The 26039-nt window shown below is 38.9% G+C and overlaps 1 protein-coding gene and 1 long non-coding RNA gene across 5 annotated transcripts in view; one reads left to right on the top strand and one right to left on the bottom strand.

The window, feature by feature from the left end:
* The window catches only part of PRUNE2 (prune homolog 2 with BCH domain), a 259194-nt gene extending 233405 nt beyond the window's left edge, over positions 1-25789 (top strand). Inside the window, exons 13-19 of one of the 4 annotated variants that reach the window (XM_059924948.1) lie at positions 3730-3832; positions 4481-4612; positions 5751-5837; positions 10061-10159; positions 13575-13610; positions 18358-18405; positions 24567-25789. In XM_059924948.1, coding sequence (XP_059780931.1) covers positions 3730-3832; positions 4481-4612; positions 5751-5837; positions 10061-10159; positions 13575-13610; positions 18358-18405; positions 24567-24597 — 536 coding nt within the window. In that variant the 3' untranslated portion in view covers positions 24598-25789. The remainder of the gene's footprint in view (positions 1-3729; positions 3833-4480; positions 4613-5750; positions 5838-10060; positions 10160-13574; positions 13611-18357; positions 18406-24566) is intronic. The other 3 variants (XM_059924949.1, XM_059924950.1, XM_059924952.1) reach the window with 3 other exon arrangements.
* On the bottom strand, positions 8258-13574 carry LOC132367133 (uncharacterized). The gene is made up of 3 exons (XR_009503700.1): positions 13513-13574; positions 10564-10680; positions 8258-9007 (listed from the first exon to the last, which is right to left on the bottom strand). It is a non-coding gene; the product is annotated as an uncharacterized LOC132367133 (long non-coding RNA).
* Positions 25790-26039: the final 250 nt, after the last annotated feature.

Raw genomic sequence — 26039 nt, 5'->3', positions numbered from 1 at the left:
GCATGGAATACCTTTTTCCATCCCCTCACTTTCAGTCTGTATGTGTCCTTAGATCTGAAGTGGGTGTGTTGTAGACAGAATATATACGGGTCTTGTTTTTGTATCCATTCAGCCAGTCTATGTCTTTTGGTTGGAACATTTAATCCATTTACATTTAAGGTAATTATTGATATGTAAGTTCTTATTGCCATCTTGTTAAATTGTTTTGGATTTGCTTTTGTAGGTCTTTTTTCTTCCCTCCCTCTTTTGTTCTCATCTATTTTGATTTGATGACTATCTTTAGTGTTGTGTTTGGATTGCTTTTTCTTTTTTTTGTGTTAACCTATTGTAGATTTTTGATTTGCAGTTACCATAAGGTTTCGATATAGCAGTCTATATATATACAAGATTGTTTAAAGTTGCTAGTCTCTTAATTTCAAATGCATTTCCAATATCCTGCATTTGTACTCTCCTCTTCTCACGATTGCTGGTTTTTCATCGTGTGGATGATTTCCTACCTTTACTGTATGTTTGCTTTTTACCGGTGAGCTTTCCTGTTTGTAATTTTCTTGTTTCTAGTTGTGGCCTTTTCTTTTTTGCTGAGAGAAGTTCCTTTAGCATTTGTTGTAAAGCTGGTTTGGTGGTGCTGAATTCTCTTAGCTTTTGGTTGTCTGTAAAGCTTTTGATTTCTCTGTCAGATCTCAATGAGAGCCTTGCTGGGTAGAGTATTCTTGGTTGTAGGTTTTTCCCTTTCATCACTTTAAGTATATCAGGCCACCCCCTTCTAGACTGCAGAGTTTCTGCTGAAAGTTCAGCTGATAACCTTATGGGGATTCCCTTGTATGTTATTTGTTGCTTTTCCCTTGTTGCTTTTAATATTTTTTCTTTGTCTTTAATTTTTGTCAATTTGATTATTGTGTGTCTTGGTGTGTTCCTTCTTAGATTTATCCTGTATGGGGCTCTGCACTTCCTGGACTTGAGTGTTTCCTTTTTCATGTTAGGGAAGTTTTTGGCTATTATCTCTTCAAATATTTTCTCAGGCCCTTTCTCTCACTCTTCTCCTTCTGGGATCCCTATAATGTGAATGTTGGTGCGTTTAATGTTGTCCCAGAGGTCTCTTAGACTGTCCTCATTTCCATGGCAGTGATTTTCCACCATTCTGTCTTCCAGCTCACTTATTTGTTCTTCTGCCTCATTTATTCTGCTACTGATTCCTTCTGGCATATTTTTCACTTCACTTATTGTATTGTCCATCTCTGTTTGTTCTTTAAAGCTTCTAGCTCTTTATTAAACATTTCTTGTATCCTCTCAGTCTGTGCCTCCATTCTTTTTCTGAGATCTTGGATCATCTTTACTATCACTACTCTGAATTCTTTTTTGGGTAGATTGCCTTTTTCCACTTCACTTAGTTGTTCTTCTGGGGTTTTATCTTGTTCCTTCATCTGGAACATATTTCTTTGCCATCTCATTTTGTCTAACTTTCTGTGTTTGTGGTCTCCGTTCCTCCAGCTGCAGGACTGTAATTCTTCTTGGTTCTGGTGTCTACCCCCGGTGGGTGAGGTTGGTCCAGGGGCTTGTGCACACTTGCTGATGGGAGGGACTGGTGCCTGCCCACTGGTGGGTGGAGCTGGGTCTTGTCCCTCTCATGGGCAGGGCCAGGTTAAGCGGTATATAAATATAGGCAGCTGTTGGCTCAGGATGACTTTAGGCAGCCTGTCTGCTGATGGGTGGGGCTCTGTTCCCACCCTGTTGGTTGTTTGGCCTGAGGTGTCCCAGCACTGGAGCCTGCAGGTTGTTGGGTGGGGCCAGGTCTCGGTGCCAAACTGGCGACCTCCAGGCGAGCTCACGGCAATGGGTATTCCCTGGGGTGTCCACCACCAGTGTCCTTGCCCCCACAGTGAGCCACCGCCAATCCCCTCTCCCCAGGAGACCCTCCAAGATGCGCAGGTAGGTCTAGCCCAGGCTCCTGTGGAGTCACTGCTCTGCCCTGGGCCCCAGTGCACATTAAACCTTGTGTGTGCCCTCCAAGAGTGGAGTCTCTGTTTCCCCCAGTCCTGTGGAGCTGCTGTGCTAAAGCCCCACTGGCCTTCAAAGCGCCAAATGCCTGAGGGATCCTCTGCCCAACGCCAGGCCCCCAGGCTGGGGAGCCTGATGTGGGGCTCAGAACTCTCACTCCTGTGGGAGAAGCTCTGTGATATAATTATTTTCCAGTGAGGGATTTGATTATGTCGTGAAAGATCCCCTCCTACCATCTCATTGTGGCTTCCTCTTTGTCTTTGGGTGTATATCTTTTTTTGTTAGGGTCGAGTCTTTTTTGTCAATGGTTGTTCAGCAGTTAGTTGTGATTTTGGTGTTTTCGTGTGAGGAGGTGAGCTTAAGTCCTTCTACTCTGCCATCTTGTCTCTGCCTTTCCTGGTGTCTCTCAGAATACTTTTGTACTTGTTTTTAAGAGGGATTCATTACACCTACTTTTTTCTTTTAATGAACTCTGTCTTTTTCATTGTGCTGAGCCTGAACTGCATATTTTTGTGGTGTTAGGGTGGCTTAGTGACACTAATCCTACCCTTTGTGGATTTCTATTCAGTTATGGCTCTTCCTAAATGAAACTGTTTATGGAACAAACACTTCTTATATTAAAATATATCTCCTTCTGCCGTTTTCCTTCATACCACATTCTAAAAAAAAAGTTAGTAAATACCTACATTTCAGAAAAGATGGGACTAAAGCAAAAAATCCAGAGGGAAGCTACTGCAATCCTGTTTTGCAAATATGTGTTGCATCAGGTATATACTTATGTAGGTAGCATCTTCTAAGATATGTAGCATAAACATTGTCTACAGCAACCTCAAATTAGTAATATACGCAAACCCATAATTTGATGTATTTGTAGTTGGTATCACTTTCTTCCCCCACCTCTTTTGTGGTAGAGTCATACTCTATCCTTGTAGAGAACATCTTATTAAACTGCTTTTCAAGAGTTAAGCCCATCCAAATCTATATCCAGCCAGTATTTTACTGCCTTGTAATCACCAGAGGGGTATTTAGAGTTCTGAAAAAATGAAACACACTGAGTTCTGATCAGGCTTGAGGGTGTGTCCTGTCCTCCTACTCAAAGCTTTGAGGGAATCTCTTTAATGTTTCTGAAGTCCAGAACTATATGACACAAATCACAAATGTTTAAAAATGGATATTAAAAAATAAAAATATACTACATTGAGATTCCAGAGACAAACCTGTGGAGACCTGACCAACCCTTGCCACGAATTTCGAAGATGGGCTTTCAGGGAACACAGGCTTGCTACAACTAGGATGAACTAAAGAGGATCAAAGAGAACCTCTTTCTTAGCCATTAAAAGAAAGAGTGTTATATAAATTAGCTTTTTTATTATATAAATTAGAAGCCCTTAAGTCAAAAAGTGTTGCCCCACCATCCTTTGATAAGTTGAATACTTCTAACACACTTATGACTATGTACAACACATATAATCATCCATAATACATGGACACCCTATATATGCAAATATATTCACACTATTTAAGAATCTATATAACTTACATCTTAGCCACTGAAAGATAATTATATGTGTATATACTTATAGAAGTATAGTCTATATAATACTCATTTAAAGATGTACCTAATACATCCACATACACACTCTTGCCAAGGCTTCCAGATTTATCCTTTAGGTTAAATATTATCTTGTTAAGAGCTTTCAGTTGGTTACAAATGTCTTTTTGTTTCTCCTCTAGGATACTACGGGGATGGCCTAAATGCCATCATTGTGTTTGCTGCCTGTTTTCTGCCAGACAGCAGTCGGGCGGATTACCACTATGTCATGGAAAATCTTTTCCTGTGAGTGATATTTACAACAAAATGTTTTCAGTTAATGTCTGTGGGCATGCGATGGCAGATAGAGCATCTTTAATAAAAGGAAATAGATGATGTAGACTATTCTAAGCCTTTGATTAAAAGTTGATGAAATCTGTGTCAAGGAAAATTGCTCAAGAGACCAAAAGCTTTAGAGGAGCTGTTTTGTCTGTAGAATGAATTGAAAACAAAATGAACACAGTCTGATCTGCATTTTAGAATTCTGTAACATTTCCTTTGGGTGAAGTATTATTTTTGTTCTCTGATAACATGTTCTTAGCCAACTGATGATAACCTGACTTCATTTATATCTGCCTTTATTTAATCTGACTTGCCCTTAGTATATAATAACATTGCTGACATTTTTGAAAGTCAGGTTTCTAACCTACACATTTTTCAAGTGTACCTGCATTAAAAAAAAAAAATGAAAAAATGATAACTGCAAATAAATGAGTAATACTCTCAAAGAAGTGGTCTTAGGTAACTGCATTCTTCTCAAGCTGAAGAGGGAATATGTGCAACCATTCTTAAATGTCATGCACCCTGTAATTTAAATGTTATATAATTATGGTGAAATAAGATGAACTCTTTCATGTGGGAACTGAAAATACTTATCTTTCTTCCTGTGATCAGATATGTAATAAGTACATTAGAGTTGATGGTAGCTGAAGACTATATGATTGTGTACTTGAATGGTGCAACCCCAAGACGGAAGATGCCAGGGCTAGGCTGGATGAAGAAATGCTACCAGATGATTGACAGACGGTATGTGGCTCCATTATCTAATCACTATTTTGACTTCCTCAGTGACTCCCATCTTCAGTGACCTTTTAATTTACCAAAGATGCAATCACAATTTAGGAACATTGAATTCTGATTTGAGGTAATAAATTATAAAAATATTAATGTGTCACTTGATGCCCCAAATTTGAAATAAAGCAGATCTTCCCCAGATTTTGTTAAGTGTTGTAATCTCAAACTTGGCAACAAGTATTTTAAAGTACTCATATGCTATTGCCATATGGAGGTGCAATTTGAGCTGATAAGCCAAAGTCCATGATTCTTTACTAGTATCATGTAACCTTGCGGCCATTGTTGTGCACTAGGACTGTTGTGACTTAGGCAACCCTAGTGCTCTTATTTCAACATTCGCTGTTAATTCTGGCCCATATGGTGCCTTTGTGTGCCCCTTCCTCAAGATACGTCACTTCCATCCATACTGGTTTTATTAGAACCAAACACGTTATTGCCATCTACAGGAAAATTGTCATAATAAGCATACAAATTTATGATGTCTTCCATATGTGTGGCTTCCCCTCAGATGTGGCTCTCTGTAAAGCAACATGTGAGTGTCCTGTTATAGTAACTGAAATCCATTAATCATCTAAACATACATAAAGTAGCATTGCTAATGCTGAAAAATATGCCTGAATGTACAAAACGTTAAAATGATTATCTGAAGGCCAAACAACCACATGATATACTGTTACCATTTTCATTTTACAGAAGAAGAAACCCAGGCTCAGTAGAACAAATTGGCTAAGTTGCTAGTAAGAGTGTATTCATTTCAAAATAGTAAAAATAATGCTGACAAAAATGAAAAACATTGTTAAACAAAAACATGCCATATGGTTATAGATTTATGCACTCCAAGAATACAAAAATTCTATTTTACATTTATTCTTATGGGAAAATGAGGTTTGAATTATGCATGTTTCAAATTATATCTCAAAAGGCATTCGTTTTATTGATCATGGCATTCTATACCTTCCTACCAGATAACAGTAACTTACACAGAATTCCCTAATATCATATATATATTCTTATTTGGGGATATACTTTCTGTTTTAACTCCCACTCAAAATAGGTTATGAGTAATTTTTTTTTTTTTTTTTCACAATAGGTTGCGGAAGAACTTAAAATCATTCATCATTGTTCATCCATCTTGGTTCATCAGAACAATCCTTGCAATTACACGACCTTTTATAAGGTATGGTCATTATTATAGTAAAAGTAAACGTACTAGTTTTTAAAAATATGTATTCATTGTCTTCTAAACAAAAATTCATAAACCAAGAGAGTAGGAAAATATGTTTGCCTCTGCCTTTCCTGAAAATATACTTTGGACTACCCAGCAAGAGACTCTAATTAAGAGTGAGCATATTTTCACAGTGAATATTTTTCCCCCATAATTATAAAACATGACTTTTATACTGCTTGCTGTAAACATAGAAGATAAAATAGTGAGGTTTCTGTGCCATATTACAAAAGGGAACAAATAGTACTTTTAAAGTAATATATGGTATATTGTAGAGAATCAAAGAGGTAGAGTAACATAACAATGGAAAATAAAGACACACCAAGGACAGAAACAGAAGCCAGGTCTTGTCTTAATTGTTCTATTTCTTCTGAACAAATCCCACGTAGGTTACCAAAGGTAGGTAAAGAGTCTGAGAAGCCATTTGGAGAGCTTTGTTTTGATTATCCATAAGGCTTCTTGGTTTAAATTCACTTCAAATCAGTAAATATTTGTTTATCATCTATTCTGTGTTAGATGCTGTATAACCTTACATTTCAGTGATGAAAAGTAAGATATGCCTCTTATATAGTAAGAGTGAGACAGTTAAATGAAAGGGACAGTACAGGTTTTCTAGAGAGCTTTAAAAAAATATAATAAAATAGGGAGGGGCAAGATAGGGGTATGGAATTAAGAGGTACAAACTACTAGGTATAAAATAAATAAGCTACAAGCATATATTATACAGCACAGGGAATATAGCCAACATTTTATAATAACTTCAGTGGAATATAGTCTATAAAAATATGGAATCACTATGTTGTATGCCTGAAACTAATACAATATTGTGAATCAACTATACTTCAGCTAACTAGAACAATGTCTTCCCTAACGTCAGGATACCAATCAGATAAATTGAAATTTTTCCATCTCAAAGCTATTAATGAATCCCTAAGAAAAATTCTGATCACTTCACTTCTGGAGAAAACAATTAAAGGTTAAAATCCTTTACATTTTTTTTTACATAGATTTTACTGTGCCTTCCAGAGTCCACCTTTTTTGTTCTGTGTTCACTTATTTATTTCGCATTCCCATCCCCTACTTCCAAAAACTGAGCAGTAGCAGGATTCAACCTAGTTTTCCTCTGGCAAAGATTTCTTTACCATACCATGTTATATTACTTTAAAAAATAATGTGAGCTTTTAAGACGTACAAAAAGCCACTTATTTTAAGATTAGCAGAAAATGCTTTGACAAGGGAGTAGGAAGAGCTTATATAAACTTTAATGGGTGAAAAAGCAAACATTAGAATTGATATTGATTCACTGATATTTATTTAATAGTTCAGCTCTTATTATAAAACAAATATATTTCTTCCTGATAAATACTTGTTATGGTAAGAGTATTGAAAACAGATTGTAAGTCAACATTTTTTGAAGGGCGTTTCAAGATAATAATAATAATTACAACAAAAATAATAAACTTATAGCAAGTAGTGTTGTGGTAAATCACATATAATAATGGCCTACCTTTACTGAGTGCTTATATGCATTATTTTATTTAACCCTAATGACAGTCCTCTGAAGGAGGTGCTGCTTACTATTTCTGTTATATAGGAAAAAACCCTGAGGTCCAGTGAGGTCAAATAAATTGTCTGAAGCAGGAGCCAGCAAACCCATTCTGTAAAGGATCAGATATTAAATATTTTAAGTGTTATGGGCCATACAGTCTCAATCACAACCACTCAGCTCTGCCGTGGTAGGGTAAAAGCAGCCATAGACAGTATGTAAATAAATAAGTATGGCTGTGTTCCAATAAAACTTGATTTATGAATACTGAAATTGAATTTTCTGAAATCTTTTACATGTCACACAATATTCTTCTTTTTATCATTTTTCAACCATTTAAAAAATGTAAAAACCAGTTGTAGCTCAAGGATGTAAAAAAAAAAATCATAAGCTGGCTTTGGCCCACAGGCCATGGTTTGCCAACCCCAGGTCTAAGGTAACACAGCCAAGAAATGAAAGATTCAGGCTTTGAACCCAATGTCTGCATAGTTCTAAAGAATTATGTTCATTGTGTTCTACAATTTCATCATGTAAGACCCTCTTTAAATATCCCTCTGTAAATCAGTCTACATCAGTGTCATAAATTTTTTGAACTGAAAAAAAGAGGTCACTAACATGTATTATAGGTCTTTTCACTGCTAAAGGGTAACACCTATGATAGAGGTATATGGCAAGTTCTTTTTTTCTTTTAATTCATGTATTTTTTAAATTGAAGTATAACTGATTTACAATGTTGTGTTAGTTTCTGGTGTACAGTGAAGTGATTCAGTTTTATATATATATATAAAACTGAATATGAAAAAGAATATATATCATATTTCCATTATGGTTTATTGCAGGATATTGAATATAGTTCCCTGTGTTACACAGTAGGACCTTGTTGTTTATCTATTTTATATATATAGTACTTTGTATCTGCTAATCCCATACTCCTAATTTTTCTCTCCCCCCTCAAATTCCTTTTTTTAAAATGAATTGTTTGTCTGTGTCAAGCGTTGGGTTAGGTGCTGGAGGCTGAGAAATTAAATAGCTCAATTGCTGTCCTCAGGGAGTTCACAGCCTGGCAGCTGACACAGGCAGACTAGAAAACAGTTATAATACAGGGCACAAAGGAAGCACGATGGGGGCTGATAACTCACGGTGAGTGTGAGTTTTAAGGTAACAGGTGGAGTGTGAAGGCTGAGAGTCTGCATCGAGAGGCTTTCCAGAAGAATGTGCCCTCAAGTTGAGTTTGGAAGACTAATAGCATTGGCTAGCTAAAGCCAGGTAGAGGAAACAGCAGGTACCAACACACCAAGAAGGAGGTGCCGTACACCAGGCATGTTTAGAGAACTGTACATTCCAGTGTGGAGGTGTCCCTCTTGCATAACTAACTTCTTCTGCCTTTTTATTCCACCCCCTCCATCTTTTATCATCAAAACCTGAATTTAGCTTGAAAACTCTGGAGGAAGGAAGTGGCCTAAGGTAGCATATTGTTGGTAGTGTGTGTTCACCCAAGGCTGATCAGGAGGACGAGAAGTGACTTTTTGGAGATGGAGGTTGTTCACAAGTCACAGCCAGTGGCCCAGGGTCAAAACTGCAAGTAAAATGTGAAAGATAGATGTATGGAGAACTGACCTCGAAAAGACTTCCTATTAGAATACACAGTAGTTGAACAGAAGACAGTACAGTTGGCGGATGGCGCGGCATGCTCCCAGCAGACTGGGGAGGCCCTTTCATTAGAGAACATTCAAGAAAGTTTGATGCTTGATCAAATTCCCTTTCAAGTGGAATGATATATTTTTAGAATTAGCTTGCTATTACACCAACAATACAAAAATGCCTCCTTCTTATAAAACATCCAATCATTATAAAGACCAAGTTCTTCCTTCAGCAACTACCGACTCTTGTACCCAACCCCCTTCCCCAGAGGCAAATTCAGGGGTCTCCTTGCAAGTTGTTTTCTATGCATTTACACACATCTAAAATGACGACATTGAGATGAAAGCCGTCTGCCATTCAAATCCGATCATTGGAACATTGTTTTTTGAGCATTGGTTCATCTGGAATGACCTTTCAAGATTTAAAACTTAAAAAAGTATACATATATTTAAAATAAAACTAAAAAAAAGAGGAAAACAACTTTATATATACTTTAAAAATATATCAACCGTGGTAGATTCTGAAAGAACTAATGACAAGATTTTTGTTTGCTAAATACAAACAAGCAAACAAAGGGAAACAAACCATAAACCAGTGACAGTTCAGAGTGGCAGGAACCACCGGGAGGCCATGCAATGTGTGGACCTTGCAGTCATGCTGCCCGGGTTTAAATCTAGGCTTTGCCACTTACTGAAGGTGAAATCTGGGCAAACACTTAACTCCCTAGGTTTTCAGTTTCCTTATCTATCTTTAAAAAGAGAACAATAATAGTCTCTACCTCATTAGGCTATCCATCATAGGAAATAAAAGAGTTAATATATATAAACCAGTTAAAACAGTGTCTGGCACATAGTAACTACTCAAATAATGTAGCCATTCTTCTTAGTAAGAGTGCTGGGGCAAGGTGATTAGAATTTTCAAGAAGAGGCAGCAGCCTGAGAAGGGATGGAGGAGCGACTGAGATCTTTTTTCTTTTCTTTTTTTCTAGTTCAAAGTTCAGCAGTAAAATTAAATACGTCAGTAGCTTATCAGAGCTCAGTGGGCTGATCCCAATGGACTGCGTCCATATTCCAGACAGCATCATCAAGTAAGTCCTGATGGTTTTGAAGATTTGGTAAGAAATATTGCATGTCTGGAGAAGGAGATTAGAAAATAACTCATTTATAGAATATGGGGAAATGGCATTACCTTATATTTAAAACGAATATTAAATATTCTCCGATAAATATTTTCCTTTCTTATAACCTAGCGATAACTGTTCTGTTCTTTCAGGTCTTCTTTCACATAATCTTCTATTGGTGTTATTGAAATTTCCTCGTTTTTATCTTGAACTTACTACCATTTTGGATTAACATTAATCAGCAGATTTGTTACTTGTGTCTCGCATGCCACACAGACCCAGTACGTTTTGTGCATAGCCTGGATTTCTTCACTGCCTTACATAAAGTAATTTATCTGCTTGACCCTAGGAAAAGAGAAAAAAAAAATTACCCTTTCTCTGTTTTCTTCTCAGTCCTTTTTCTTCATGGTTCCCTTCAGGTGAAAGATAAAGCAGAGTGGTGGGTGGTGCGGTTAGGAATGACCTCCTTACTCAGTACAGGGTAAAGCCTGTGGGAAGAAAGTATGGATACTGAAGGTTGTAGGATTATGCTGCAAAAATAATAAAAATAAAAAGTTAACCGAACAACTGCTTGGAGCTGGGACTTTAAAAACATGACGCTGGAGAAGGAACCCTCCTAACTGGTTCATTGTTGCAAAAGAGCTATTGTTTACTGTCGATCATGTTGTTCTTTCACTGTGTCTGATTCACTAGCTTTCTGCGTGATTAAAACTGGGAGGAATCTAACCATCAGCTCCAGAGGAAACAGTCAAGGATAACAAGGATAACAATAACAGTCATCTTCCTCCATAAGATGGAGAGCAAAAGTGACCTCCCAATTTGGGCTTCCAAAAAAGAGTCCCCTCACTTTAAAAAAAAAAAAAAAAAAAAAAAAAAAGGGCACAGAAACTGGAAGGAAGTCTCTCTGCTGTGCTAGGCATAGAAGTGCTCTATTTATATCTTGTATTTAATCCCCATAGTAAACCCCCGTTTACAGATAAGGAAGGGGACGTTACTTATGCAAAATATAAGTAGGAAGAAGGAAGAGATGGAACTAGAATTCAAATCCAGGTCAGCCCAGGCCCTTTTCTAGCAGATTTCCTTACCTCCCTTAAAAAACCATCTAAAGTCAAGGCTCAGAAGCAGCTGCATTTGGTTCTCTGGCATCCCAATATCAGGTAAGAACAGAGGGTACCGGCTGGGTTGAGAACTGCCAGTTAGCTCAGCTGAATCGAGCAGAGTGTTCATAAGCTCCAAATGGTGGCTTTAATTCTCACTAGCTTCACAGGGTCCCGAAACCAGCACACCTTCTGGCTCTGGCCTGCTGCCTCAAAGAAGGGACCCCATCTCCAAAAGCCACTCCTAGTCTTTAAAAGTACTGGAGCACCCACCTCCTATAATGCTGTCTCCCTTTACAAAAGATGACAAGGACCTTCCCTCGTCAAGTGGAAGTGAGCACTGGACATTTTCTCGGTAAATATGGCAGTGCTTCCCCGGTGTGGCAAGTGGAAAAAGAGAAGAGAGTGGGCTTTGGAGGCTTAGCATTAGGTGTGAACCTTCCCACCTGCCTCTCTGAGACTTCAGGAAACCTATTTAAAACCCTGAGTCTGGGCTTCCCTGGTGGCGCAGTGGTTGAGAATCTGCCTGCCAATGCAGGGGACACCGGTTCGAGCCCTGGTCCGGGAAGATCCCACATGCGCGGAGCAACTAAGCCCGTGCACCACAACTACTGAGCCTGCGCTCTAGAGCCCGCGAGCCACTCCTACTGAAGCCCGCACACCTAGAGCCCGTGCTCCGCAACAAGAGAAGCCACCGCAATGAGAAGCCCACGCACCGCAACAAAGAAAGAGTAGCCCCCGCTCACTGCAACTAGGGAAAGCCTGTGCACAGCAACAAAGACCCAACACAGCCAAAAATAAAATAATTTAAAAAAAACCAAAAAAAAACCCTCTGAGTCTCAGCTTCAGCATCTTTAAAATGAGAAAGTAAGGAGCAATGGAAAGGTCCTGAGGATTTAATGAGAACAGTGTACATAAAGCATTGAGGAAGCCTGGCACAAAGCTGGCAGTCCAGAATGTTATTTATTGTAATTGTGTTGCTTTTAGAGACTTGCTACTCATACAGGGAAGTTTAGTTGTTGAGAAGTTAAACATGCCTGAGGAGCTTTTCATTCATCTACACATGTCAGTTTGCAAGGGCTCCATTTGGGAAAAGTTTCTTTGGGAGGAAGGGCTTCATTTGGAAAGAGTTTCTTCTGGAGGAAGAAATTTACAACCACGCATGCCCTCCCCATGTGTCCATGATTGATTTCTCCTGTCTTTTGTAATCCATCTCCTCTGGATGTCCTTTCTCTCGTTTCTGTGACTGACCCTCATTGCCTCATTTTCATATTATGCCATTTTCAAATTGATAACAAGCCATAGCTCCTTCCCATTACACAATAGCATTCAGAGGGTCTGATCTCATCCAACCCCAAGACCAATATTCAGCTGGGATGGAGCCTGTCATCAAAGGGCTTAAATGAAAGAAAAACGAGCCCAATCTGGAATCAGATTTATAATCACTGATTACAGGCGATTCTTATTATTTGTGGCAGTGGTGTTCTTACAAGATTTGAATAAAGTACTGAACCGCTGTTTCTAGGGGGAATACAGGGCTGAGTTTCTCTGAGTACTCAGTCACAACATTTTCATTTACCGATTAATATATAACCTTGTTTTATTGCGTTTCTGTTTAAAGATACTTTATTTGATCTGTACTGTTGATTCACTAACATTGAACTCAGGGCCAACAGCACTGTAACTTGTGCCTGAATAAAGCGTATCTAACACACATATATCCTTCCCTAAGGCACATCATAGCCTCCCTGTGCTTAGGAATACCAGATGGTACTTAAGCACAATGTTTGGGGAACATTTTTAATAAAGAAAGAGATCGCCAGCAAAAAGCACAAAAATGAGAAAAACATGGCACTTCAGAGACTGTAAAAAGCCTACTTGTTTGCAGCAAAAGAGCTGAGACGAGAAGGCAGAGCCTCGCCTAGTTCCACATCAGCTGGGAACCCACAGGTCAGGTGACTCAAATTTCTGGTCACTCTGTGAACATCCACAAGTGACCACGAAAGTGCCGTAAGTACTGCTTTAGAGGTCGCAACTATGGTTTAGCAAGTAGGCGAATTTGCAAACACGGAATCTACAAATCATGAGGATTGGCTGTATATAATCATAAATTCGAAATCATTGACTATATCTAATAAAAATAAGATTTCTCCCCAAAGGCAATTGATTACTCTTTCGGTAGGCTTTTCCTCTCATGTTTTGACTGTTCTGTAAAACACTGACCTGTCATTTTTTTCCATCTGTCTGCTCGTTTTCCTCACTGCATTCATTTTTTATCCTGTAAGGTACGATGAAGAGAGATCTTATAAGAGAAGTGTGAGGTAAAAGTCTCCTGATCTACAATTCACGCTGGGCCCTCTGTGTGTGTACACCAGTGTCTTACTCGTGGGTGACCTCAACACGCTATCAGAGCAAGAGGTCCTCGTATCAGTCCCTTGTAGTATATCATTTCCCGTCTTTGTCTTGTGTGTAAAGAAAGCTGTTGAGGTCAACCTAATTTGCAACTGAAACCTACTAAACCAGATACGTCCCTGACTTGGCCCAGGCTGCAAGCTAACTTTAACTGTCCCCAACAACTGCTATGGCTGTTTCCAGCTTTATTCAGCCAGCATGTTGCCAATTTTCTTGCAACGTTTATATCTATCATCTTTATGAAGGACTTTGCGAAAGAAACGTACATAAACGTTGAATTGGAGTTCTTAAAACACCATATTTAATTGAAGGAATGTGTCTCAGTGTTCCAAAGGTTGGTTTTTAAAAGCACATACGCTCCACTTATGTTTGGCTCTGCTTTGCTGGGTGACTCTTCTCACGCTCTGCCTGCTTCTTTTTTGTTTCTTTTCTACACTGCTAATTTTTGCTCATGCAGACTGGATGAAGAACTGAGGGAAGCATCAGAAGCAGCTAAGTAAGACTTGGTTTCCATTCAGCAGCTGGCAGTGATGTTGGCTTGCATTTCAGGAATGAATTGGGAGAACCTGCATGCCTGGTGTTTTATTCTTGCATCCTAACAGTAATGCTGCCCTTTAAAAGTTTCCTTTGTTCCATGATAGATGTAATTTCTGTTCTTTGTACTACAATCTATTTGCCGCCCCCGCCCCATGATCTTGGTTATCTTGGTCATCTTGTTACTGTTGTTTAATTTCTTTTAAAAATATACATGCAATTTTAGGCACTACAGCCAAAGAAACATCACAGGCACCTGCCACATATAGTATAAAACATCCAGATGATCGCTTGGCTATATTGAGGCAATAAACCTCACCAATTCATACTAATGCAGAAAAATGATGGCAAGTTGAATTTTGCAATAGTTTTGTAGAACCAAATTCACGAATTTCCAAGATTTTTTAAAAACACCTTATTTAGTGACTGGCAAATACAGCTCAACTAACAGTTTCTGAGCTATTTGGATGAATAAAAAAATTATTGCTCACTATTATTAAAGTATAGTTTTCAAAACAGCACAATCATAACTTTAATGCAAATATAAAATGAATACATGCCAATGATTTTATTCAACTAATTATTTAATGAAGGAACCAGTAAGCTGTTAAAACTAGTTCAAAGAGCATTTGAAAAGCTAGACGTCTATAGGCAGTTTATAAAGGAACATTAGGATAAAAATATTGGTTTAGATACAAAACTGATTAATGTTCAACAGAGCAATCAACTGTAACCTTAGGGTTATCTTTTCCACTGGACAGAAATTATTTGCATCTCTGCTCAGTAAAAATCTACAAGTTAACATCTGCCTGTACAGAGTTGTAAGATCAATAGAAAGTCAACTCAGCACTGCTTTTAAAGAACATCCAGTAATTTCCTTTTCTTATTTCTCGGTCACAAATAATTCTTCTGCCACCTTATGTGAAATCTAGACAAGAATATTTTCTGTATTAAGCTTCTCCATTTCAAATGTTGCGTACACTGTTAATTTTTATAACCCGTTCCTGTTTTAATAGATATTGCAAAAGCAGAAAGCCTGGACAATGTCCAAACAGCTACAAATTCTGAATAAGAAAGATCTAAATTAGTGAAGCTTTACCTGCATAGGTGGTAAATGCCAATGCCTCATGAAAACAATCCATTTAGATATTTTGTGCCTACAGCACATTTTTACAGCAGGTTATCTCTAGAATTATTTGCCTATAGTAGGGATCTTTTGGGTTTAAAAACTCAAGGAAAGGTTTTTGCTTTAGAAAGTTTAGCATTAGAGTAGTTTACTGTTAAATATTCCTATCCTCTAGTTTTCTTTCAAGGTAACTGACACCCATTTAGACTAACAATACTCAAAATTACACACATTTTTACTCTAACAGAATCTTCTTAGTCTCTAACTCAACTGTTGAAAACAAGAAGTTGTGGAAAGAAGGAAGGTATTAGGAATCAAGGAACCGAAAGTTGGTGTGATGTACCCCTTCAGCAGTTATCTGTGCTCAAATTGCACTGTGTCATGAGCTTTCCCTACAAAGAGAACTAGCGATTAGTTTCCCTTTCGTATTCATTTTTTTTAGGATAACGTATTTATGAAATTAAGGAGCTGTTTTCAAGACAGACAAAAGATGGGGAAGGAGCATCAATAATTTTCCAGCCAAACCCACTACAGAGTCCTAGTCCTGCCCTATCATTACCATAAAATCTTGCCTCCTTCAATAGATGTTTTCCCTCCATATTTCTACTCTTCCTGCTTAGCTACCACAGGAAAACATTTATCATTTTTGGTTTAGTTGTGTAGCTTTCTCTTTCTTTCTCTCAAATTCTTCATTTTGTTCACTTATCTACTGCCACAGACCCTCTCCCCCGATATCTAAATGGTCTTGGGTGGTCCTGAGATGTCTTGATCTCCTTCCTAAAGGAAGCACCAAGCTCATGCCTAGTACATACTACATGCTCAGTAAATTTCTGCTGCATGAATTGGTGAATGTGCATTAAGACTAAGATCATTGCTGTGGGGCAGTGGTTCTCAATCTTAACTGTGCATCAGAATCACCTGGAGCACTTGTTAAAACACAAGTGTCCTGGGCCTCGCCCTCAAAGTGTCTGATTTGGCAGGCCTGAGAATCTGTATTTCTAACAAGTTCCCAGTAATGCTAATACTGCCAGTCTCGGTACCTTGCTTTGAGAATCACTGTCTTAAAGTAAATGGCTGAATAAAAATAATTAGATTTGTCCTAGGAGATCTACGCTCTTGCTTTGGATTCAGTGAGTAAGCCACCTGTCTGAATTCTCCTCCAATTGATCCTACTTCTTCTGATGGTGACATTACAGAGATGAGGCAATGAGATATATCTGCGCATCTGAAAATGTGGAAGGATAAAGAATTTTACTCTGTTGACCCCACCGATGATTGAAATCCCTCAGAATCCTTCCGTTTTAGCACACTAGCTACATCTTCTTGACCACCTTTCAGCCTCTGAAGTGGTCCCCCAACCCTTGGACAGACTGTAGAGGATGATTTGAGGATCAGAAAACATAATCACTGCACATCTATGGTTAGATTCTAGAAGCCAGAAAAACCAGGTTCCTTTCACGAACAGATGCCCCCTGACTTTCCACATGACCTTAACTAGAACGCTTCAGGCTGGTCCTAACAAAAGCAAACACGTAACCCTGTCAGGGAACAAAGCCTATCTGTCTTTAGTCCCACTAGTGTTTTTAAACATTCACCCTCTCCCCACATACACATACACACACATACCACCTCCACCTCTAATGGACTTTCAGAAAGCAATTTCCTCATCCTGCCTTATTTTTTCCTTAAACCTTTAGTTTTATATAGGAAAGAAAATACTTTCAAAGGATAAGTTGTATCTATAGAGCCGTTCTTATTTTGAAAACGGCGAAGAATCCGTCTGTCGCCTCTGGAGTGACAGTAGTACGTGAACTGCAAATTGCTGTTTGCTCTGGAAGGATTACGCAAAGTTAAAAAGCAGAAAAGCTAGGTTTGGAAGACTGCCCTGCCTGGATTCCATTCCAGCTTTACTAGGTTTTTCTAGAACACTGTCAACACTTGCCTGACTGTCCTTGTTCACTAGAGTTGCCAGGTATCCTCCATAAAAATAGCACCACCAGCGAGAAGGGTAGCTGGAGAGGGGCAAAAGCCCTCTGCCCTTCTCAGGGAGCCAGACTTCTGCCATTTTCAACAAAATACCTAACATTAATAACCGAACCTCTGATGTGCAGACAGATACCCTGGCTTGTGAAATTATTCACATTACAAAAGGAACTCTCGCATGTAAAAAGGATCACAGCATCTCTTTAAATAGTGTTTGTTTGCCAACAATAAAATATTTACCAGAGGGGAACAAGTAACAGTTGAGGTGTTAAGTATTAATTGGAAATTAATATAAAGCAAATTTGAAATTGGCTAACAGAGGAATCACATGGAATATCAAAAGCAGCTAATATTACACAAGAAAGCATAAACACATTCATACACCATAATAATAGTTTCCTTATTTTATATGGTTACATTTTTCTTTCTGGACACAATCAGTTTAGGTTAATGTTAGGACTCACTTGTTTGACCTGAATACAGATCAGCTGTAAGGTATTTTTCTGTAACAACACCAAAGAAAGCTGAAATTGGCATTCTTCCTTTTAGTGTCTTGGAAAATCTTTGTTGCTGTGAAAACTGAAAGTTAACTGTGTTCCTATGTAAATAATATCAGGCTGCTTGAGAGGGATTGTCCTTTGTGTCTAAAATATTATTTTATTTGGGTTACAAATAAAAATTTGCAATATAATGTTCCCTGAATAAGATAGATTGAAAAGTCAGGAAAAAGAAAAAACAAACAGAAAAAACAAGGACAGAGGAGACTGCTGGAGGTGTTTGGAGTTCTCAATCTTCCTTTTATATTTCTAAATCAGGAGCAATTACTATATTTCAAAACTGATGGTAAAAGAATCAGAGCTTAATCTCATCATTTGTTCAGGTGTAGATGTGTTCAGTAGTAGCAATGGGACCACACTAAACAGTTTAAAAAGGCCAAATCTGTCGTGTTTACAAAGTGGTAACAGTGGAGAAAATGTTTACTGCTTCCTTTTTTTTTCCCCCCTTGCACTCAGAACTAGCTGCCTTTACAATGACCCAGAAATGTCTTCTATGGAGAAGGAGTAAGAATTCACCATCAATAATAACTGTGTGGTTACTTATTATGTTGTATGGCTGGGCTCTGAAAGACAAAAATACATTGAGGATTGGGTAAACACCGTTTAGATGTTCAGCTTTCATGTTCTCTATTCCTGAATTTAGAAACTTAAAGAGAAATGTGCCAGCTTAACACCATCTCATTCATGATCACCATTTGATGACTTAAGGACAACCTAAGTCTTCACTTGGCATTCTATTTTTCCAGTCCAAAAGCGAGGAGAAAATGAGTATTTGAGCCAGATGTAAAAGCATTTGGGCAAGAGGAATGCAACTCTGCTTTCTGAATTACATCATTCATATTTTAATTAGTGAAAGTAGGGACTTCCATTTGAACTTATTTTGGTGGATGGGAGAGAAAATGTCCTTGTTTCGAAAATTCAAGAGGCAGCTGAGTCCGGATGGAACTTTAGAAATGATCTATTCCATCTAGTCTCATCCGGTGAGAAATAAAAATTGAGCATGTACTGGGTTCTTACCACGTGCCAGGTTCTATGTAAAAACCTGCACGCACACTCTGATTTTTATCCTCAGAATAAGCCAATGAGGTGCGTTTTGTAGATAAGGAAAGAGCAGCATAGAGAGATTAGCTGGCCAGTCCAATTTGTACAGCTGTAAGAATGGCCCAGAGCTGGGAGTGGAGCCTTTGCAGGGCAGTTTCAGAGCCAGTGGTTTTGAAATCAGAGAGAGGTGGTCTTAATGCTGGAATGGGTATTCAACCTCTGATCTAACAGAACACCGGGGGGGGGGGACAAAATTTGTCGCCTAAGACAAATAGAGTTCATTACTGTCCCGGTCAGTTTTAGGGAATAAACTGTGGTCACCATCATGCTCTCAGGGAAATTGGCCATCCAATCGGGGGCTCCTAATTGGGTTTGAGTTGTGGAGAATTTAACATTGTCCTTCACAGGAATCCAGAAGGAGGAGCAAAGATCACATTTAAATGTATCTGCTATTGTCACATTTTGTTCTCTTGTGACCTCCTTTCCCTGGAGGAGGTCTGAAGGGAAACTGGAAAATCTCAGTGCACTTACTTACTCTGCAGTTGCCATGGTGACCTTACAGTTTAAGGAAGTTTATACACAAAAACTTGAAAGAGAAGGTCTTTACTGAAAAGTACACAAAGAACAAAAGCTGTAAAAGAGACCTTTGAAATTGAGCAGCTACTTTTCTGAAGGTTACAATGGTCCCACCTTTTTTGAGATGAAGACAGCAATTGCTTCAAGCAAACTGCCACTCGAAAATTCGGCAAAACAAAAAAACCATAGGCCCTTACTCCATCTAATTCTTTGTGCAAATCATCCCTCCCTCATCAAAACAGCGCCCCCTAGAGCAGAGTCCTGTGCCCACAGTTAACGAGCTGTGCGGACGGATGTCCCTCACTAGCCTACAGCTGCTACATCTGCGGGCTTACCCACTCCTTTGCCTGCCTTGTGTGTTTTGCTCCTCATCTGTATAAAGGGCTGTTTGGGCTGGGGAGAGGGCAAAACACTGCTTCTGTTGGGGTTCATTCCAGGGCTGGGCATGGGGGTGGCGGGATGATGCAAATTGTTAACGTTACTTCCCACTTCTTAGAAAATACTCCTCTCCCGGCTTCTGCTTTCTTCAGCCCTCTCTTTCCTAAGCTCTTCTTTACCAGGCACACACTCACAGTGTGGAGGATGTGAAACGGGAGGAGGGCCAGAGTGGCCGAGATTTTTTTCTGCTGACTTCCAGCCCTGGGTTTCTGGCTTTCTTTAGTATCAGAATACCAGGCTTCGTTTACCTTCTGGTTCCTGAGTGGAAGCATTTTACACCTTCTCTAGCTAGTATTAAATGGATAAACTGCAAAATGGGCAAAGCCTCTTCCAAGGAGCTCGATTAAGGCCGAGAATAAAATGCGATGTGTGCTGATACTGTAATGGCCTCTCATTTTCCTCAGAGAGAGAAGGGAAGGTTAAGCCCATCTCCCTGCTCTTCCTACAGAAAACATGAGCGTTTCCTTTTATCATTAAACAATATTGTCAGACGCTTTGTAAGAAACCTCGTTTAACACACATTAGAAGCCAAACTAGCCTATAGGAAATTAGCAGAAAGCTACTATGTCTCACTGGAAAATTAGTTCTAGAAAGTGAAGCCCATCTGCCCAATGAGGAATACTCCTTTCATATTTCAAGTCTGATTAAAAGTAAGTTTTTTCCGAAAAGCATACTATTTTTAAAAGTAGCCCCAGGTGCTTGTCTCCTTCACTCTCAGGTTTGGATTTTATTTATTCATTCATCTCCTAAAACCTGCAACATGACTTTTTATATTCTTACACACATAAAAAGTGTACATGATCCAGGAGAAGTGGTTCTATGTGGGGAGACTTAAATTAGTGGCATCATCCATAGCTTCATTAGCTTCACAACACAACTGTTGTCTCGGAAATTAATCTTCAGTGTGGTTTCCTGTATTAACTTAAAAATCATCCACTTTTGACTATCTCTTGCTCCTTCCATAAACTGGGTTATTAAATTTCAACTTTTCAGCTTCTTGTTTACCAAAAGCTGAAGGGTTAAATTAAACCCTAAAAGGTTTACAAAATAAGTCAGTATGAAAAATGAGATGTTTCAAAAAGGTGTGTTTTTTTCAGATTTTTATCAGGTGCCTAGGTGATGAAACAAAGTGACCGTGCCCTTTAAACTTTTCAAGATGATTTCAAGTGTTCTGACCCACATTCACACTTTTCAGATGTTGTGCCCCAAATGTAATAAATATTTTCTTGGTCTGCGAAAGAAACTGAGCCACCACCATATGAATAAGAATAAAAATCCAATCATCAATCAAACTTAATACATTCTTTTGGGAATAACTGCAGCTGGAAGTCCATTTTTGAAGCAAAAACAAGTCAAGAAGGATCTGTCTTTTGAAAATGCATATTAGAAAAAGATCTAATCTAAAAGATCGAAGGGGTCAGAGTGGATAAAAAGAAGACACCTCCATGGTAAAACCCTGCTGGTAAGAAAACAAGTCAGATCCTTGAGGGCATAAAATAGAGATTAATATCCATGACAACCTGGCCTCTCCTGACAGTCAGCATGGCTGGATTTGAAAACTCCCAAAGGAGACAAGATTATTGTAAGCAGAGAGATGATTTCCCCATTTCAGAAAGACACAGAGCTACTACTGCTACTCTACTACTAGTACTAATACTACTGCTACTAATAATAGACATTTACTGTGTGCTCATTATGTGCAACTGAAAACACTTTAGACTTAATCCTTAGCAAGCCGTGAGAGAGATACGATTGTTCTGCTTTACAGATACAGAAATGGAGACTTAGAGAAGATAGGTAACTAGGCCAAGGCCCCAGAGCTAAGAAGTGGTAGAATTGCTGAGGGTATTTCAAAGGAAGGATACCTTAACTACTGTAAACTGGATGGGTTGGCTTTATTTGCAGAGCTGCGAGAATGAACAGGGCTCAGCTGCTGCAGATTCCACAAGCAAAGCACAGTAACCTTTGCAAGATACAGACTTAAGGCTCGGGAGGGAGGGCAGACCTAAGCAAAATCCGCACATACTTCCCAAACTGCCTGTTTCAAACAAAGCGTTTTTCTTTTCTCATGGTGGAAGTTCTTCCTCTGAGTGTTCACTGGCTGTAGCCCTCTTCTTTGGTAGGTGCCAGGAAGTTGTGATATGTTCACATGAGGTGGAAGAGAGGCACAAGTGGCCCGAAGCCATTTTAGGCTTATTCCCTAGATATTTGGGAACTCAGTAGACATTCTTTTTTTTTAATTGAAGTGTAGTTGATTTACAATATTGTGTCACTTTCAGGTGTACAGCAGTGATTCAGTATACATATATATGTCATATATATATCATATATATATATATGGTATATATATATTCTTTTTCAGATTCTTTTCCCTTGACCTGGAGATTATCATACTAAGTGAAGTAAGCCAGACAAAGGACAAATGTCATGTGATATCACTTATATGTGGAATCAAAAAAAAAAAAAAAAAAACCCGATACAAATGAACTTATATACAAAACAGAAATAGACCCACAGACATAGAAAACAAACTTATGGTTACCAAACTCAATAGACATTCTTTACAACAAGCTTCTCAGGATATAAGAATCCATCTCATTAAAGTAGTTGGCGCCCTTTTCAGGCAAATCCTTTGACTTTAGAAAATTTTGGAGGGTGAGAGTGAAAGCAGTGGAGTCACAGCCGGCGAGTCCCTCACGCATCACCTGGAGGGGAAAGAGAGTGCCTCACACCCATGGACACCTCACACACACGGTTCAGAAGCACACAGAACCAAGCACGTGCTGTCACGGAAACGACAGACGATTCAGGAGCGAGGTGGCCTCTACCTGCGGGGAGGGACGTGTGGGCCACAGTAATGCTAGCCCCCCTCAGTTTATCAGTTTTTTCTAAATTATGGTAAAATACACCTAACACAAAATGTATTGAATAGTGTCTTAACCATTGTTAAGTGTACAGTTCAGTGATGTTAAGTACATTCACGTTGTTAGGCAACCGATCTCCAGAACTTTTTCGTCTTGCAAAACTAAAAATCCATCCCCATTAAACCACAGCTCCCAACCCCCCACCCCCCTTCTACTTTCTGTCTGAATTTGACTGCTCTAGGGCCCTCATATAAGTGGAATCACACAATATTTATCTTTCTGTGACTGGTTTATTTCACTTGGCTTAATGTCCTCAAGGTTCATCCACGTTGTAGCAACTGTCAGTTTCCTTCCTTCCTTAATCATTTTATGTACAGACCACATTTTGTTATCCATTCATCCCTCGATGGACACTTGGGTGGCTTCCACCTTCTAGCTATCGTGAACGATGCTGCTGTGAACATGGGTGTAAAAATATCTGTTTGAGTCCCTGTTTTTAATTATTTTGGATATGTACGTAGAAGTGGAATTGTTGGGTCATATGGTAGTCCTGTTTTTAATTTTTTGAGGAACCTCCATACTGTCTCCCATAATGGCTGCAGTAATTTACATTCCCACCAGCAGTGCACAAGGGTTCCCTTGCCTCCAACACTTTTGTTTTCTGTTTCTTCGATAATAGCCATCCCGGTGGGTGTGAGGTGGTATCTCATTGTGGTTTTGACTTGTGCTTTTTAAATAACAGCTTTACTGAGATAGAATTCACCCATTTAAACTGCACAGTTCAGTGGCTCAGCAATGTCGCTGAGTTGTACAACCAACGCCACAATCAATTTTAGAACATTTTCCTCACCTCAGAAAGTAACCCCATCACTCTCCATTTCCCCTGACCCCAAGTCCCTGGCAATCACCAACCTACTTCCTGACTATATCTGCCTCTTCTGGGCGCTTCCTGTCAATGCAGTCACATGGCACATGGGCTTTGGGTCTGGCTTCTTTCATTTAGCCTCACGTTTCCAAGGTCATACATACGGTAGCAAGTTTATAACTTTTCACATGTTAGAAACATACTCTTGATGAATTTAACATAAAATTTTTAAAACTCCAAGACAAAATATCTGGGGGGAGGAATCAAAGGTGCTATGCATGAACAAAGGTCACCAGTGGTTTTCTTTGGATGGTGGCCCAAGAGGTGACTTTTAAATTTTATTTTTCTTCATAGTTTTCTGTATTTTTCAAAAACAAAAAACAAACATGCGTTTCTTTTATAATGGGAAAATTTTTTTTAAATATTGGAGGGTTTTTGCCATTGTTGTTTTATTGTTTACCTCTTAGTATTTAGCGCTTGTCAGATGTTCCTTATTTCAAGCAGACCATTTTTTTGCCCCACAAGGAAAGGCCATTTACTAAAAAATAGGTGGATTTCCAAAATGCAATAATGTTCCGTATCGTAATCCACTTAAAAGGGAGCCTGCACACAAGTCTTTTGCCCCCTAGATCGTTTGGAAAGGTGTAAAATGCTTCCAGAAAGTTTGATAAAAGTGAACAGATTCCATACGTTAAAGAGAGCCTTGGCAACTAGGGAAGATTGATTTTTACCAGATTTGTCTAGTATAAGAATTGTGCATGATTTATTTTCAGTAAGTCCTTTGAGGAAAAAAAGCAAGCACAGCCCTCCTCAAATCATTACTGTTTCTATTCAGTGTCTCATGTTTCTCATTTCTTTTCTTTTTTTCTTTTTTTCCAAAGTATTAATCTGAAGCTAAAAGAAAAGCCCTAGTTGACCATGGCTGGAAGAAGAGGATGCTTTTCTGCTTCGTGGTTCTGTTGAAACATATCTACCTGGAAGAGACAGGGCTGATGGTACTTTTTTCCCACTTTGCACTACCTGGTGCCATTCTAAATTTCTAAGGGGAAAAACAGTAAGGGAACTTGTTTGCTCTTAACATGTTTTATGAACTTGTGTGTATTTTCCTATTTTGCCAGTTATGTGCCTCCAAGATTTTAGTTGAACCTTAGCAAGAAAGTAGGACCTTCCATTTCAATATTTCATTAACCCTTGGTGCAGTGGTATTTCATCTCTTAGACTGGTGTTGACCACTAAGATAACTTCAGTCCACTGTTCATTGTGAGTAGATTTGTTTCCATAGATTAGCTGGATTTCTCCTTGGTGATCATTTCAGGTTTAAAATACACAGGGCTCAACAGTCCCTAGGAAAGTGGTCCCCACATAACTCTACCTTTAAAACCCTAAGCTTGCTTAAGACAGCCATAAAGTAGACACAGGTGTGACACCACATCAGCTAAGTGCCCACTTGCTTCTTGTCCCCGTGAATCGTCTCTTCTAACGTCTCTAAAGGAAGCCAGGCTTTCTAATTCACATCAATTTTATTTTAGTTATCAAATTTGGCATCATGTTTTCTGTGAATTGGTCTTTTCACAAAATCATTTCTCCAGCCTCCACGTTGAGAAACTTAAGGATCAATGTCCCCATTTCTGAGAGCTGTCTGTGCTTCAAGCCATAAACTTAGTTCTTAGTTTAACTTAAACTTAGTTACACTTTAAGTGCCAAGTGTTCTATGTAAGGTGGCCCACTCAGAAATTCGTTATTTGGTAACATTCAGTTATCTGAATTTCTCTCTCACATGCATTATAAAAAGTAATCTGCTTTAACACACTCTAATCACAGGTTTCAAATTAAGCATGAGTCTACTATCATTTGCAAAATAGTCCTTTATAAGTCTTCATATGCCCTTTAAAACACCAATGTGGTTTAGAACCCGTGGGCCTCTAGCAGAGCGAGGGGTTTGTAAATCCAGCGCCCCTACCTGTTGCCCTATGGCCTTCGAGTCAAGAATGGTTTTCACACTTTGGGCTGAGAAAAAAAATGTTCTTAATATTTCATGACACATAAAAACTATTCAAATTTCAGTCCCCATAAATAAAGTTTTACTGAAACACGGCCACACAAATTTGTTTACAGACTCTCTGCAGCTACTTTCGTACTACAGCATCAGAGTGGAGTAATCGCCATAGACCATGGGCCCACGGAGCCTAAAACACTGACTCTCTTCATAGAAAGCGTTTGCTGAGCCCTGTGTCAGCACATCCATCCTTCCCCCTCCCCATCTGTACTCAGATATTGGTTTCTCTAACAGCATGCACAAACGCACAAACTAATTTACTCTTAAGAAAGAGAATTTTGGCATCCACAAGTCAGTG

The sequence above is a fragment of the Balaenoptera ricei genome, chromosome 6 (assembly GCF_028023285.1).
Source record: "Balaenoptera ricei isolate mBalRic1 chromosome 6, mBalRic1.hap2, whole genome shotgun sequence".
In the NCBI taxonomy this organism is placed as follows: Eukaryota; Metazoa; Chordata; class Mammalia; order Artiodactyla; family Balaenopteridae; genus Balaenoptera; species Balaenoptera ricei.
This window is presented reverse-complemented; position numbering and strand designations above follow the sequence as displayed.